We start from the raw sequence: 17253 nt of genomic DNA, 5'->3' as shown, positions 1-17253 counted from the left end.
TATACCCATTCTTCCTGTTTTGTAACCCCGTGAATTGTTAACTGCACAGTACTCCTGTTTTTTTTTCCTGTAGGCTGCTAAAATCATATATTTTTCTCAAGTATGATTTTTTTGTCTAGTTTGATGTTCTGTGTAGTGAATGCGTCACTAAGGTTTATAAAACCAGTAAGTCAGTATTTGTTGATGGCATATATTTTTCATTCTTTTAAAGATGTCTGTTATTGCAGCTTTACATCACTGATACAGATTTATAACCAGCATCTCTAGTACAATTAGTGACATTTTGTAACTGTTGTACATGAATGAATCATAACAGGAAAAGTGACAACTTAAGTCAACATAATTCTTGCTACATGCTACCACAGCAATATTACTGGTGTGGTGCCCTGGGATGTGAACATGGGTGACTGACATGACAGACATACCATTTAGGAGAGTGTGCAGTCCACTTCTCTATAGTAAGAGTGTTAACAGTGCTGCTGATGTTTCCCTGCTATGCTGTTTGACCCCTGCATGGATCTGTAGTCTGGGCGTGCTTGATAAGCATACATGTTCTTTTTGTTTTTTGTGTGTGTGTGTGTGTGTGTGTGTGTGTGTGTGTGTGTGTGTGTGTGTGTGTGTGTGTGTGTGTGTGTGTGTATACATGTGTATCCACTAAGTGGCCCTACAACAACATAAACTTCCTTATACAGATGAGGGTAGCCAGTCAGTCTGAGTTTTTAACAATCCAGGTTAAAATAAATATGAATGCAAACTCATTCTGCTCTCCAGTCAGTAACATTATTTAGAAGCTACTGCTTGTTGAAGGCACAGAACTGGATGAAATGCACTCATGTTAAAGGGATCCTAGCAATTAGAATTAGCACTAAATATGAAAATGTGACTGGCTTAGTTGTTGTACAAGTGCTGTTTTCGACAGATTTGCAGCGTATGTACTCAGAGCGCCTTTTATTTGCATTATCCTTTTTGCGTGGTAAACACAGGGCTGGATTAATTCTGTTCTGTATTATAATTCCGTGGGTTCAATTAACTATCTAACATGTTTACTGTAGGCTAACGTTTTACGGAGTCATGTACCATTTTGAAATGCAAAACAAAAAGGTAGTGATTGGATTAGCTATACTATGCACAACACTCACAAAACAATACTAAATAAACCATTTGGCACTGGCATACTACACGTTTGTTTTCATGTGGCAGGATCTAATTAACATTACAATGCACGTGTTTGAATAGGTACTTGCTTCAAATACCAACTTACAGGCAGACAGGTTTTGATATTACTACCCATTCCCCTTACGTGGTTTCTTAAATTCTTTATTGCCTGTTTGCACACAAGTATATGAATATACCAGTGAAACACACTGAGTCTTTGAAGTCTGTCCAGCGGTTTCTTGCTGCCATATACAACTGCTCCTTTACATTTCCTTCCTCCGCATAAATGCCATTGAACACTTCCCAATGACGATCTGCACTCCATTACCCCTTACTGTAGCTTATTTAATGTTCCTTCCACCCTTCTTATTGACCACTTTTTCCTTTTGTCATTTTTAAAATCTTGCCTCCATTTGTTATCAGTACCCCTGTCTGTTTCATTCTTTATTTTATTTATTTAACATTTGTTGACCGGGAAAGTCCAACTAGGACAGAGCCTGTTTTCAGTGGAGGCCCAAGGAGAAAAGCTCCAGACGCATGTCTTTGGAATGTAAATCCAAGAAAACATTTGAGTCCAAACAGGCTGTGCAAACTTTAATTCCATAAAGACAGGTAAAATGGTGATAAAACTGTGAGCGTTTCGGGATAACCCTTCATCAGACAGTGTAACAGCATTCATGAAGTCTATTTAAATACATTTCAAAACACAACCACCAATCATCTGACTGCCCTCCTTTTCCTAAGGGCTGGTCTTAAAGGTGTACATGTATTCAACCCTGGTGGATGATTTGCTGCTAGCTCTATAATCCAGTGTAGTTCATTACACTCAGTGACATTCACTATGCCCCCCCTTACTCATATGAGTAACCCGTATAACCATAAATTTAAAGGTGCGTGTCGAATTCTTAGAAGTATGCACATACAGAGCACTATGCTCATCTTTCTGTCTAATACTGTACAAGTGATGTTGTATTCTAATTTTCAGTTTACAGTTGTTTTGCCCTACATACTAACTGGGGCATGATTGACACATCACTAAATATACCACATTTTCCGTGTGGCAATCTGCATATAATTTAAATATATATTCCTTTTTATTTATGGGGTGAACAAAGCTATTCTTATCACTAATCATGAAGCAAGTCTTTCGAGTTTTAAGGAAAGGGCTGACTTTTATACCGCGCAGAGGCTCGAAAGTAAGTGATGTTATTTTAGATTTACATATGTTTGGGCACAATATAGCACTGAGGAAAATGTATGGTAACAATATGAATGTATAAACAATGTTAAAACATCCAAGCACATTTGTACCAATAATACACCCCACAATGCAAACTATTTTAAGGACATGTGAATTTGAAATTAGAAATTATTTTGATAAAAGTTTTAGTAAATATGATAAGTTGAATGCTTCTGAAAAGGAAGCATTACATTCTTTGATTGAAGATGAATGTATTGTAATTAAGTCAGCGGATAAGGGTTCTTGTTTTGAATACTGCTGCATATACCTCAGCACTGAATGATTTACTTAAAGATGCACAAACTTATTTAAGTGTTTCTCCTATAATGCTGAGAAATTTAATTTGTAAAGTAAGAGCAAAACTTGAAGAACTTAAGGGACAGGGGATGTTGGAACAAGAATTGTTAGACTTTTTTTTATATAGAGCATCCTGTGACACCAATATTTAAAGCCCTTCCAAAAATCCACAAAAATGTGATACCACCACCCATGAGACCGATAGTCTCAGGTAGGGGGTGGATAACAGAACACTTATCCATATGGGTGGAAACTAAACTGAAAATAGTGATGCAGTGTTACCCTGGAATATTAAAAGACACTTTTTGAGTATGTTATCGGAGGTTGTAGATAACAAAACAATGACCAATGTATTAATGGTCACTCTTGATGTTAATAACCTCTTTGCTGTTATTAGTAATAACTATGGCCTAAATGCGATTAGGGAAGTACTAAAAGTAAAGAAAGTGTTTGATGGGAGAACAAACCAGTTAATTCTGGACGTTCTACAGCTCATACTTGAAAATAATGTATTTGTGTAATGGTACATACTATAGGCAAAGACAGGGTGTGGCCATGGGCACACCCTGTTTAAACTCGTACACCAACCTAGTGTTTTTTGTGTTGGGAAGAAATGAATGTCCTTATTAATGATCAGTGGTGGAGTGACCATTTACTGCATTATGTTCAATTTATGGATGTTTATATTTTATGGCAATGTACTGAGAATGAACTGACAAGGTTTGTCAAGCATTTGGAGACAACCACTGATTTTTTATGGTTTACAGTAAAAAGTGATTTCAAATCCATAGATTTTTTTTGGATGTAAGAATAACTAAAGATGTGGAGACTGGTATGGCAACCTTTCTATATAAGAAAAATTGTTGGAGCAATCACTATTTGGAATTTTTAAGTATGCACCCTAGACGTTCTTTTAAAAACATAGTAGTGGGACAGGGTTTGCACACATCGAGATTATACACAGAAGAAGCCAACTTTGAAAAAGAGCTGGAGAGTTTACAGAACCATATGGCACAAAGGGGTTATACAAATAACTTGATGCAAGAGGGGTTAGAACTAGTGAAGAGAGATAGAAAGGGAAAGGCCAGACCATGGTTCAAATCCAATGAGACACAAAGCCATGAGAACAACACGATGACACAAAAAAGTAATAAACATAGGCTTATGCTACAATATAGCAACAATATCAATGGGGTCTGAAAATAATTAAACAAAACTGGAAAATCCTGTTAAGTGAGGATAGACTCAAATATATAGTGGATAAAGAACCAAGCTTTGGTTTTAGATGCAACAGTAACTTGAAAGACATGTTGTGTAAAGAACCAGGAATGAGAAATAAAACTAGGTTAACATCAGATAGAACAGGTACTTTTCCTTGCAGGCACTGTAAGACTTGCTTTATGATTAGTGATAAGAATAGCTTTGTTCACCTCATAAATAAAAAAGGAATATATATTTAAACTATATGCAGATTGCCACACGGAAAATGTGGTATATTTAGTGATGTGTCAATCATGCCCCAGTTAGTATGTATGGAAAACCAACTGTAAACTGAAAATTAGAATACAACATCACTTGTACAGTATTAGACAGAAAGATGAGCATAGTGCTCTATATGTGCATACTTCTAACAATTCGACACGCACCTTTAAATTTATGGTTATACGGGTTACTCATATGAGTAAGGGGGGGCATAGTGAATGTCACTGAGTGTAATGAACTACACTGGATTATAGAGCTAGCAGCAAATCATCCACCAGGGTTGAATACATGTACACCTTTAAGACCAGCCCTTAGGAAAAGGAGGGCAGTGAGATGATTGGTGGTTGTGTTTTGAAATGTATTTAAATAGACTTCATGAATGCTGTTACACTGTCTGATGAAGGGTTATCCCGAAAGCGCTCACAGTTTTATCAACATTTTACCTGTTTTTATGGAATTAAAGTTTGAACAGCCTGTTTGGACTCAACTGTTTTCTTGGATTTACATTGTTTTTTTTGACAAGCGAGTCCTTAAGCAGAGGAAGAGATGTTTATTCATGTCTTTGGAATGTGGGAGAAAACCAGAGTACCCGGAGGAAACCCACGCAAACTCAGGGAGGACATGCAGATTCCACCCAGAAGGCACCCCAACCAGGAATAGAACCAGAGAACCTCTTGCTGTGAGGTGACAGTGTTAAACACTGTACCACTGGGCCATTCTTCGTGTTCACCTCTGCCCCATTTTCCTGCTTGCTTGTAACAGAATGCACCCTTATCATGTGCACCTTTTTCCGTCTCCCTTTGTCTTCCAGAGAGTCATTTCTTATGCTTGAGTCTTTATCATGTCCTGTGACCCCACTGTTTTGGTGATACTGTTTTCATATTTGAGCGCATTTCAGTTTAGCAATTCTCCTCCAAAGTGAACTTTAGATCTCAATACATCATAGGTCATTCCTTGCATAGCCATTTGTTCATAGGTTCATCCTTTAGGTTGTGCAAACCTTGCACCTAAAAACACCTTTACAAACACCTTTTCTCCCCAGCCTCTCCCTCCCTCTCTCTCTCTCTCTCTCTCTCTCTCTCTCTCTCTCTCTCCTCTCTCTCTCTCTCCTCTCTCTCTCTCTCTCTCTCTCCTCTCTCTCTCTCCTCTCTCTCTCCTCTCTCTTCTCTCTCTCTCTCCTCTCTCTCCTCTCCTCCTCCCCCCTCTCTCTCCCTCTCTCTCTCCCTCTCTCTCCCCCCTCTCTCTCATTCCAGGTGATCAGGTCTCATTATTGTTCTGTATAATTAAAAGATTATATCTGTGTCAACAGTGTATCCCAGCATATTCCTGGTTATATCTGTGTCAACAGTGTAATCCAGCATATTCCTGGTTGTATCTCTGTCGACAGTGTATCCCAGCATATTCCTGGTTATATCTGTGTCAACAGTGTATCCCAGCATATTCCTGGTTATATCTTTGTCAACAGTGTATCCCAGCATATTCCTGGTTATATCTGTGTCAACAGTGTATCCCAGCATATTCCTGGTTATATCTGTGTCAATAGTGTATCCCAGCATATTCCTGGTTATATCTGTGTCAACAGTGTATCCCAGTATATTTCTGATACTTCCTACTGCCATTCTACATTAAACAGTCATTTAATCAGAGGTGATTATAACACCCAGATCTTTCTTTGCCTTATTTGTATTTCTAATCTATGTGTTACACTAGTTTTGTTGGGAAGAAGGTTGGTACTCCATTTACGAATCTCATTACACACATCACAAGTACTAAAAAAAGCTTCTGAAGGAAACATTTCCCTGATTTGAAGACTAAAAACAAATTCTTCTAACATAAAAATAATTGTGCTGATACATATTAGCAGCCCCTTATGGGGCACTTCAGCAGTGCTGTCTTTCAGGCCAGGGCATTTCTAACTGGAATCAAGTGTTGAAGCAACATGAGTGTTTGAGTATCTATAGGTTGCTAGTTAAAATTCAGCAGGAGCTGCAAAATGCTGCTTTGGCTTTTCTTTGGCAAACAGCTACAAAGAGATGTTAAGAGATTTCAAGGTGAGAGGTCAGGAAGCCTCCTCTTTCATCCTGCCATTTTAAACAAAGCAGCCAGAAATTCTTAGAGGACAAAAGAAGGCAGCTGTACTGAGTGAGGTCAGATGCCAAAGTAAACAGATTTGTCCAAGTTGGACAAAGAGCAAGGACAGCATTGGCTGTAGCATTGTCCTAAACAAGAAAATAAAGGCCAAGCACAGTTAAACGTTCATAGTATAGAAGCTTTATTTCTCTTTATACATATCAAGATTGCAAACAGCAAATGACACGCAGAGAATAGTAGAATTCCAGACAATCTGCTATGGTTTGGTGCTGACAGGCAAAACAAGGAACTGTTAAACAAAGAAGATGGATCATTTCAGTTCCTCCTTTTCTCCACTACACTTTATCATAATCCTGGGTTTCAACACGATTATCCGGATGGAAATTTTGAAATCCTGTTTTGCAAAGCATCTTCAATATTGAAATCCTAATTTAGTTTGTCATTTCTTGCGTATATAACTGTTATAATGAATCATCAAGTTGATATATTGTTTGCATTGGGGGTCCACTTCACCAGTTTTAGAATAGGGGAGGAAATTTTTGAACCAAAATCTCAAACATCTCGAAAATAATGACCAGCTGAGAAATAGATGATGAGATAATCTGTTATTGAACCAGTATCTCATTTTTTTCTATGAATTCATGAATTGGAACTGTCAGTGTGAACATTAACACCTTCTATCACACTTTTCTGGCTTTTGAGTCATCTGTTACAGAAGTATGTAATAGACTGGCCCACTTATCAGATTAGCAAATGCAATAAGTAAAAATAAATAAATGTGCTGCCCTCTCAGCTGCTTCATCCCAAAGTATTTGTTTATTTAGGTAGTAGTAACAGTGGTGTGAAGTTATTCTTTGTTTTTCGATAGTGTCATGTGAGCATGTCCTCAACACCTAAGGCACAGATTTAGTGGTGCCAAAGATGAAAGCTGCATCACATATATGGATCAAAAGGTTGGACACAGACCACCAGCTTAATTCAATTATTTCCTACAGAGTTATCACTTTGTAGTGTGGGCCAGACTCACTGACATCACATATTTGGCCACGCCTGTTATGATGTCATATATTAGATCATGCCCCCCCACTCCAATTTGGGTATGTGAGAAGGAAGCAGTCGTGGGTACACCACTCAAGACTATGCTCAGGACATAAACATTCTAAGTTGCAGTCTTGTAAGTGAGTTTATACAAACTTGTGTATATTTTGCCAAGCTGTTGCATGTTTCAGTTAGATTTCATAATTGCAATTTATTCTCTTTTTCAGAACAGCCTTTTTTTTAACTGTGAGCCTTGGAAGTGTGAAATGTAACCAGTAGCAAACAATTTAGTCTAATCAAATCAATCTTTACCATGTTGAATCTTAACAGAAGTTGACAAACTCTAAAAGAATGAGCATTCTTTTTATAATACTAAAGTAACACTTTTTTCTGTAGTAAAATGATATGTGTAAAACAAATACTATCATAGGTATGAACAAAAAGTGGATTGAAAAAATAATATGATGTACAAATTACAGGAAACAGTATGCAGACAGTATTTATTATTGCATAAAACAGTATACAGAGAACAATTTTTCGCCTTCCTATCTGTATCACCTTTGTATGACTTTTTTAAATATTAGTGCTTATCTGACTCAACTGTTTCAGCCAATATGATTGGTAACAAAATTCTGGAAAAAAATTTTTAACATGTGGGAAGTGTTTATATACCTGCTTAACTGTTTCTTCAATGTGAGTGCTAACACAATAATTTGAAAGAGACAGATTGTATTTTTTATTTAATTTTTGCCCCTTCAAAAAGTGGCATCCCTAATTTTGCGGAAATAAAAACTTGTTTTTACAAGGAAACACAAATCAATTGTTCTAAAAGAAAAGACAAGTCTTTAGTTTTATTACCATTTGAAAACTACTGCACTAAACTGTTTTGCTTATGTTAAAGAGATAAATTTTAAATTCATTTGCATGATTTACTTAAAAACAGTAATATAATATGCATGTAATATATACTTTGCAGATAAAGATTCTAATTGTCTACTGATGTACTATGTTCTTCATCTGTAAATATGTTTGTAATTAATTGCTATGTTAAATTGTTAATCGCTATGTAATCCAATGTAACTACTGTCTGTTTATTTTAACTGTGGAGCTTTTCTCCCCGGGCCTCCGCTGAAAATGGACCTACGTCCAGTCGGACACTCATGGTCAACAAATGTAAATAAATAAATAAATAAAAATAAATAAACAGTATTTTTCAATTTGGTGTTTTCACATTAAAAGACTTAGGCAATAATCTTTTAAAATCCATTGTATAAATCTTGTAATCTGATTGAACAAGAAGTTTAAGTCCTTTGCAAGCATCACATCGTAACATAATAAACTTCACTGCTACTCATTTGTCAACATGCTAGTACTGTCATCTTAACATACACTTGTTTATAATATACCATTGTAATTGAGATTGCTTTAAACATGAATGGACATTATAATCACAACCTCTCCAACCCCCTAAACTGAGTTCTATATTAAAAATTTTTATGGTTATGCATGTGACTGGGCAACTCAGATAAAAAAAAATGCTCCTCATTAAATGGGGTATCAGCTGAAAGTTCAAGGTTCACCATTTTGAATTTACAAAATTGCAGAACTCTTTGTATAGATGTGGAGTATTCCCACACCCTCAGGTACACTGATCTTGGCTAGGATATAGAAGTGGAGACACAACCCCAACATACAGTGTACAGGTGCTATGACAATTTAAAGATGAACACATTTCTGAATTTGTAGTTTTTTTGTTGAAGTTGCAGTTTCATTTTTGAAGCATTGAGCCTCATGTCATGGCTCCTTATGTTTCTGACTGGCAGCCCATGAGATGACTTCTAAATGTGTGCTCATTTTTTTATTCCATCATTTGTGATGATATCCACATATCCATGGGCAGAAAAAAAAAACAAAAGCAAATGCATAAAAAACAATGCTTGACTACTACAGAGGCATAAATAAAAGTTAGTGAATAAATGTTCTGTGTTTTAATAGACTACATTGTGGATTGTTTCCCTAAAGCTTTATAAAACAACTGTGCTTTTAATTTATTTTGCAGCATTTCTGATAATTTCCAATTATTAAACGTTTCTGGAAAGCATATCTGGCAATTCAAAGGAAGTCATGGAGACTGGCATGAATTCAAAAAAGGGGTATGGATGATACATTTTTATTAATAGTTTTGCTTTAAACTTCACTTGGATGAAGAAAATAAACATTAATGGAAATGTAAGTACCTGTCTAACTGGAGAACTATTGATAAAACTATAGGTGTAAGCTAACTGGGTTGTGCTAAGGATGCTTATACATATCAAGATTGCAAAGGCAAACCAATTTTTCCTTGTTTTGGTTCATATTGTATAAAATAAACTATTTCACTATATTTTGCCTTCCATACATGACAGGAGCATTGTTGTACTGAAATCTATGTATGGTTCTTTTAATTTACTTTTGGACTGCAAGCAATATAATATGGTCACCCTTAGGTTGATATATACTACAGTAAGCTTAACCATTTGGAAAAATAGAATGAATTATTAATTATAATAATGACGATTATAAATGGAAGAATTTGCTTCTTTATGACTAGCCAAGATTTTTTGACAGTCCTGACATTTTTCCAAAAGACTGGCTCTACTGAAGTTACTTTGATAATGTATGTTTACAGACCATGGGCAGCTCCAACCCCCATGCACGTACGGAATGGTGCATGGCTCAAAATACCTAAGTCAGTAAAAATCAAAAAAGGCCATCACTCAAAAGCAGCTCTCGGACAAAAAGAGTTTAATGTAACCCCAGACATACCATATTATAGGCTAAATCGAGCTCATGTAGAAACATTCAAAGGAGGGCATTGTTTAGACAAGAACACATGATGTGGTACCAGCCATGGATCTACTACAAATTGTAAAACACTACTCCATCGTATTACTAAAATAATGCAAAAAATGGCTAAACATATACCACATTAATACCTTCCATATGCTCAAAATCTTTGACACAAAAACATTTTTATGGGAGATTTAGACACATATACTTAATCTAAAGTTACTTTATCACTTGTGTAATGAATACCCTTACATAAATATTTACTTTAACTTACCTAAGTTGAACATTTCTATCTTTTCTTATCAGCTGTATACTACCACTAATGTTCATCCTTCTGTTCTACTGTTTCATAACTTGACATTTCACAAGTTACCTGTTCTTACACTTGGAAATGCCATCATTTCAGAGCTAAGTATCATTAAATCATGATTCAGGTAACAACACACATGTTCCTTACCTGCACTATTATTACCCTCAGGAAAAGATGCCCTGCTGTTCACTCAAGTTATAGCTGATTTTCTGTCTCTTTGACTCTTTTTCCAATGCCAGATTCAAGATATCACTCCTTACCTTAACAGTTAGCATCTGCAATAACTTCATCAAAAAACTGATATTTATATTTCTGTTTGTTAATATATCTGGACATCATGGCTTAAGTTGGAATACTGGGGCATTTCTGTAGACTGTTACCACATATGAATGATGGCAGAAAAAAGGACAGATCTACAACAACTGGAAAGACCACAGAAATACCTCACAAAGAGGATTACTGGCCTCAAACAGATGCCCTACGCAGACTGTCTCAAAAAACTACAGCTTTACTCCATCGCATATCGCCTACTCAGAGGAGATCTCTGCCTAACATACAAAGCTATGTCAAGCCCAGAGCTGTTGGACATGCTCCACTTAAAGAAATCCCAATCCCTCCAAGCTACACGCTCTAGGGACCTAAACCTTGTCACCTCAATAAACAGAACATGCTGGAGGGATAGATTCCTATCCAGAGACTTCCCATACTCTGGAACAGACTACCTATCTATGTCAAACAGAGCTCCTCATTAGCACTCTTCAAGAAAAATCTTGATGATTGGATGGGAAATGGGAAATTCACCCCAAGGATCACTTCTGAGGCTCTGCTCGACAGGGGCACAGGAAAATAATTTTCTTGGGTGGCGAAAGCCAGGGTACATTTTTTGGCTAGGCTTATATAGGCCCTAGGGCCAATAGCCTAGTACCTACCTATGAACCTATGAACCTATAAAAGAAAAAAAAGTATTTAGCAAGGCATGAAACATAAACTTTATCTTCAGACAAAATAAAGTAACACTGATATGCACAGATTGAAGGAAAAGAAAGAGAGAAGGGAATAGAAAGCGCAGAATCTTTCCGACGACTTGGAAATAAAGAACAGCAACGTAGGAAGTGGACAGATAAAAGGCAGTTAATACATTAAGAACCCTCTGAAAAAGAGATTAAGGAATTCAAAAAAGACAATTCTCTAGATCTAATGGCATACTTCCCAGCATACTGAGGAATTTGGCAAGGTGTACAAAGAGCTCATGACATATCTACTGATTTGATAAATTGACTAAAGAGAAGCTCCAGAAAATGGAAGGAAGCCACAGTGGTACCACTGTACAAAGGGGGCACATAATCTAATACATCCAACTACAGGTCCTTAACTTCAACATGGATGGTAGCTGGGAAGTTTCTGAAGAAGTCTCTGAGTGAAATATGAGGAACTTCAGCTTTAATACTGTGCTTAACTGGGCATGCCCAGCCTCATTATTCTGTCCAGCTACAGTCTCAGCAGGGGAGGGCTGGCACACCCAGTATCATTAAACTTTCCAGCTATGCTACAGACTCAATAGGGGAGCCACTGGGTTCCCATCAAATGAATGGACAGATTGTTGAAAGTCATATTATCAAAACCATATGATCAAAAATTTAGTCCATCGAACCATTCTGACCGAGATTGCATTACAGTAGGGATCAGGACATTTGCCCATTTCACCACTGTAGTGAGATCTTGGAGTTAGTATAAATAATTAGCAGGAGGTGTGGAGAGGTAAAGCATTTCATGTTATATGTTGGCGTCGGTTTTTTGGGGGATTTTATTTCAATGACTGAATTTTTGATTGTATAACTTTCGACAATGTGTCCATTTGATGGTTTGTTATTGATCTGGAGTCACCTGCTCGGCACATCTATCATCTATGAGGAAACATACTGAAACATGGGAAGTCTGCAATACGTGAACTTATCCTACTAACAGAATGGATACACATAACTCAAGTCAGCATTTGAGAGTATGATTAATCATGCTCAGCCACTAGTCTCTCCTATCACCTGTAGTAGGTGGCATGTTTTATGCCTCATTCTGCTTGTTCTGAAATAAAAAGTGTATTAGAAAGAGAAATCTGACAGATGTAACTTAATATGCCACAACATCACTTACAACCAACAGTCCCAAATGTTTGTCCCATTCACTCTGTCCCATGAAGCCAGCAGCTGCATTTACCTTGTACATAAATTAACATGCCTGCACAGATCTATGACCCTAGTACATACGGAAATGCACCAGGTAGCATGCTGACACCCTGAGATGGTTCATCATAACCCCAGTACATACCAGATTTCTGTAAAACACTGTAATAAATGTAACTGGCATATTATACTACATTCCTCCAGCAGCTCCATCTGACACATGAGTGCCCCACTATAAGTCATATGCTACTCTGTGTGAAACAAAGGCCTGTCAGTAATAAAAATGTGCCCCAAATAAATGAAAAAAAATCAAACCAACCAAAAAAAAAAAAAAAAGGAAAACAATACAATTGCATCCACTTACAATGGCATTCAGGGCATTGTTGCCTAATCCTTGCATACATTACACAGATGTCATCAGGTTGATGGCATATTAGACAATCATAATGATACCTGCAGTGCTTTGCTGACCTGCTAATGCTTGTGGCTGTGATTAGCACTCCCTCTTGGTCATATCAGGCATCTGCTTCTCAGAATGGGTCATCACGGATGCCCAGGGGTGAATTGCTGAACAGATCATGAAGAAGAAAAATTATAATCTTGCTGTCTTCATACACCAGGCAGGGACACTGTACTGTGCACTAGCAGACATCACCACTACCATTCGCATTACCTTCAAAACTGCCAGCAAGTTCAGAAGGAGTAAAATGATAGCCTGGGAATCATGCATGCAGTGTAAATCGAAGGTAGCATAGCATGTTACTGCACAGATGCATGACTTCAGGTACAAGCATAACCACAAGGAACTTGTTCAGTATTCTAGAGGCAGAGGCCTGAGAAGTCTGTGTCCCCTTTTGGTCTCTGAAAGGTCCCTGGAGCTAGGATAGTAAGTGCGTTATGTACTTTAGTAGCCACAGAGACAGGAAGGCCATTCATTCTTCTAGAGTCTGTGTAAGGGTGTTGCATGTCAACCAAGCACTCGTTACTATCCCAGTCAACTGATCGATTATGTCTGAGTCACTAAGTTATGGAACGTCACCCACTGCTGCTACAATTTTCATTGCTGACTGATGCATCCTCATGCATAGCAGCATGAAGTGGCAGCACTAATAGCTGCTGTGTGGCTGTTGCTGCAAGCCTAACATGTGTGCTGCCTATACCTCCGATATGGTCGGGCATGTTTCACCCTTTTATAATCTGGCACACTCTGCAACACAGTTTCCCCCATGTACGAACATGAATCAAGACTTTGTTCATCTTGTATATGTTTGCATGTCATTATAGGTTCATAGGTAAGTACTAGGTTAGTTGTCTTTGTGGGCCATTTTATGCCTAGTCAGTTTCCCTTTTGGTACTTTAATTAACCTATCTCTTCAGTGTTAATTTGTCTTTACCCATCTCAAGGTCAATAATTATATAATACTCCTAGAGATAATAACTGGGATCATACTACAGATAATTTGAGGAGACCCATGCATGGACTAAAGCATTTAGGAGCTGCCTCTGTCCTTTGGTAGTACAGGGGACAGTCCTGAGTTATTTTTCTGTTTCCCATCCATAGATCTAAGTTTTGCTTCAATAGGGACAGAGATAAGCGTTGCTTTATGTCAGTAGAGAGTCTGTTACAGAGCAGCAGCAGCATCCTCTGTGAGATAATCCTGTCCCTCCAAACCATTCTATTAATGTTGCAAAAGGTTTAGATCCCTAGACAAGAGTATTTCTGATGTAATTTTACTAGCTGATGTGCAGCAAATGTATATTGGGTTGGAGGATGCCTTAAATACCAGGCCCAGGTCACCTTTTAGCAGTCTGTTGGTTACGAAGTAGAGTGGTTTAGAACTCGTATCTTTTTAGTAAGGTATCTCTGTGGGTGTCCCAGCTGTTGTATGTGCCAGGACATATACATGCCAAGGAAGGCATTAAACTCAGTGATTGGTCTTAATGAGTGGCCAAATATTATTTATAATTATGGCCTCATTTCCCTACCTTGCTTCATTTGCATGTCATTATGATCTAATTTGCATATGTTCCCAGAAGCTCACTTCTGCTCATTGCACTGTACTACAACATTGCAAAATTGATTTCTACTAATCAGTGCATGGCCATCTCCTCCACAACCCCACACATTTTGGTATGCAAAGTGTCTATACATCCCAGACCTAAGTGTGTAGTTTTACCATACATTGTTAGATACTGTTTTCTCCCTGTATAGAACTATTACATATACATATATTTTTTTCTACAGACTAGAGAAAGCTGTTCTGTTTCCAGCGATAATATTGAAGCCAGTTATACGCAAAATCCCCAGGGTTCCATACAGTTTTCAGCTGGGTCAAAGCAGTTTCAACTGGACTTTTCAAGTAAGTCTTATTTATCTGTTTATATATGCAATGACAATATTAAAGTTACAGCACTTGAATGAAATTCTCATTTACAATGGGTTCATGGTAAGCAGAGTCATAGAACAAAATGGATACAAAATGAACTGCCAGTAGTTATAAGAAGTTAAAAAACCAAAATAATACAATATATACTGGGGTAGTTGTTTACCATTAGGTAAATATTTTTTTTCTTTTCAAGAAAAAGTTGAAAGGTATTATTTACATATTCTGAAAATATTTTGTAATCTGAAGGTATTATAGAGTCATCTTAAATATTGTCTTGAAGTGTTAGGTGACTTTCTTTTCAATGGATTGAATGTTATTTCAGTCTTCTCATACAGGGCTAGATAAATCAGCATTCTATAGTATTTTCTAATTTTTGTCTTTTCTTATCAGCTTGCAAACTAATTGGTCCCCTGCTCAACCTCCCCACAAGCTGTGTGCTGCACAGATAGTAAGAAACTCTGTTATTACCAGTTGGATGAAAATCTACTGCCGTGTATCTACCTTAGGAAAATATTTATCATAGTTGCATCAGGTACGGCTTTAACAACATAAACTTAAACAACACAGCACTTCTCCTCCCAAGGCAGCTCCACGAGGACAGTTTTTTAAAGTACGTTCACAACTACCCATTTACGTGTTCCTTGCAAGATCCTATCCTGACAGAGTAGGGGTACTATCCCTATAAATTTGTATTCTTTATTTTATGTTTTTTACCTAAATTGTTACCTGCTGGGCACAGTTTAAGTTACACTGTAATACCTGAGCTAGTGCCTGCTCTTTGGCTCTCACACAGCTTGTGACCCCCCCCCCCCCCCAGACCTGACTGCCTGCTTTTTCTGCTGTATAACTTTTTTTTTTCAACTGCAAATAGTTTCATTTCTGGCAAAACCCCATTTCTCCCCTCACTGTCTCTGCCCCTTCTTCCATAGCTCACACTGACAAGGTCTCTGATAATATACAGATTTACCTTTAACGTCCTTTAACTTTCCTGCTCCAACCTTGGAATATCTTACCCATAATCCTTTGCACCATTTTTAACCCCATTTCATTGAATACTGTTTCTTCTTTCCTAATTAGCTTCCAACCTAACTGTTCCCCTGCTCAACCTCCCCACAAGCTGAGTGTTTCATGGATAGTAAGAAACGTTGTTATTACCAATTGGATGAAAAGTGTCTATATTTTTATCAATAGGCCTATGTTTTGGAATGTCTAAAATCTGTTTATTGCTGCGGATGTCTATTTAAATACTTTACTCTGTCTAAATGCAAGTATTCTCAAGGTGCTAGTAATAAAATTAGAACTTGCAACTGATATTTAACTGGCATTCTTTGACTGTAGTAGTTAGCGTTTTTGTTGTCAACCAATGTTTTTATTATAGTTGCTAGCAGACACAGTTACAATGCATTGTGCTCCGCAGTAGCAGATGAGATACTACACTGTATCTATTGCTATTGGCTTACTACTGTTTTAGTTTATTCACTGTTGGAATGATATGGAATCTGTTTCTGAATTGCAGTATATACATGTTTTAATTGAAATTTAATGGTTGATGTTTGTTAATGTTTGTACTCTCCTGTTCCCCAATACTTGTATGGTTCCACGTACGCCTTCCTCCTTCTCTACCATTACTTTTGCTAATCCATCTGAGTTACTATTTCCTGAACTTACTCTTGTCCAGTGTTATTTTCCAATTTGGTCTTCTTTTTACACTAGACTAATTTGAAATTTAAACACTGGTTTAATTAGGCAATGTTATTGACATCTTTTTTCTTTTTTCCACAGTCTAGTGCCCTGTATCTAGCTTATGAAAATATTTATCATAGTTGCATTGGGTACGGCTTTAACAGCATAAGCTTAAATGATGCAGCACTTCTACTCCCAAAGCAGCTCCACAAGAACAGTTTTTTTAAAGTACATTCTAAACTACTCATTTACGTGTTCCCTGCAAGATCCTATCCTAACAGAGTAAGGGTACTATCACTATATATCTATATTTTTTATTTTATGTTTTTACCTAAATTGCTACCTGCTGGGTACAGTTTAAGTTACATTGTAATACCTGTGCTACTGCCTACTCTTTGGCTGTCACGCAGCTTGTGGAACCACCACCCCCAACCCGATTGCCTGATCTTTCTGCAGTATAACTCTTTATTTTCAACTGCAAATAGCTTAATTTCTGGTAAAACCCTATTTCTGTACTCATGGTCTTTGCCCCTTCTTCCATAGCTCACACTGGCAAGTCTCTAA

At 37.3% G+C, this 17253-nt stretch overlaps 1 protein-coding gene across 2 annotated transcripts in view; it reads left to right on the top strand.

Moving 5' to 3' along the window:
* The window catches only part of LOC122815197, a 366575-nt gene that overhangs the window by 297693 nt on the left and 51629 nt on the right, over positions 1-17253 (top strand). For both annotated transcript variants that reach the window (XM_044087491.1, XM_044087490.1), the window contains exons 8-9: positions 9363-9456; positions 14865-14979. In XM_044087491.1, the coding sequence (XP_043943426.1) occupies positions 9363-9456; positions 14865-14979 (209 nt within the window). The remainder of the gene's footprint in view (positions 1-9362; positions 9457-14864; positions 14980-17253) is intronic.

Source organism: Protopterus annectens, chromosome 11.part0 (genome assembly GCF_019279795.1).
Source record: "Protopterus annectens isolate FY-2018-M chromosome 11.part0, PAN1.0, whole genome shotgun sequence".
Classification (NCBI taxonomy): domain Eukaryota; kingdom Metazoa; phylum Chordata; order Ceratodontiformes; family Protopteridae; genus Protopterus; species Protopterus annectens.
This window is presented reverse-complemented; position numbering and strand designations above follow the sequence as displayed.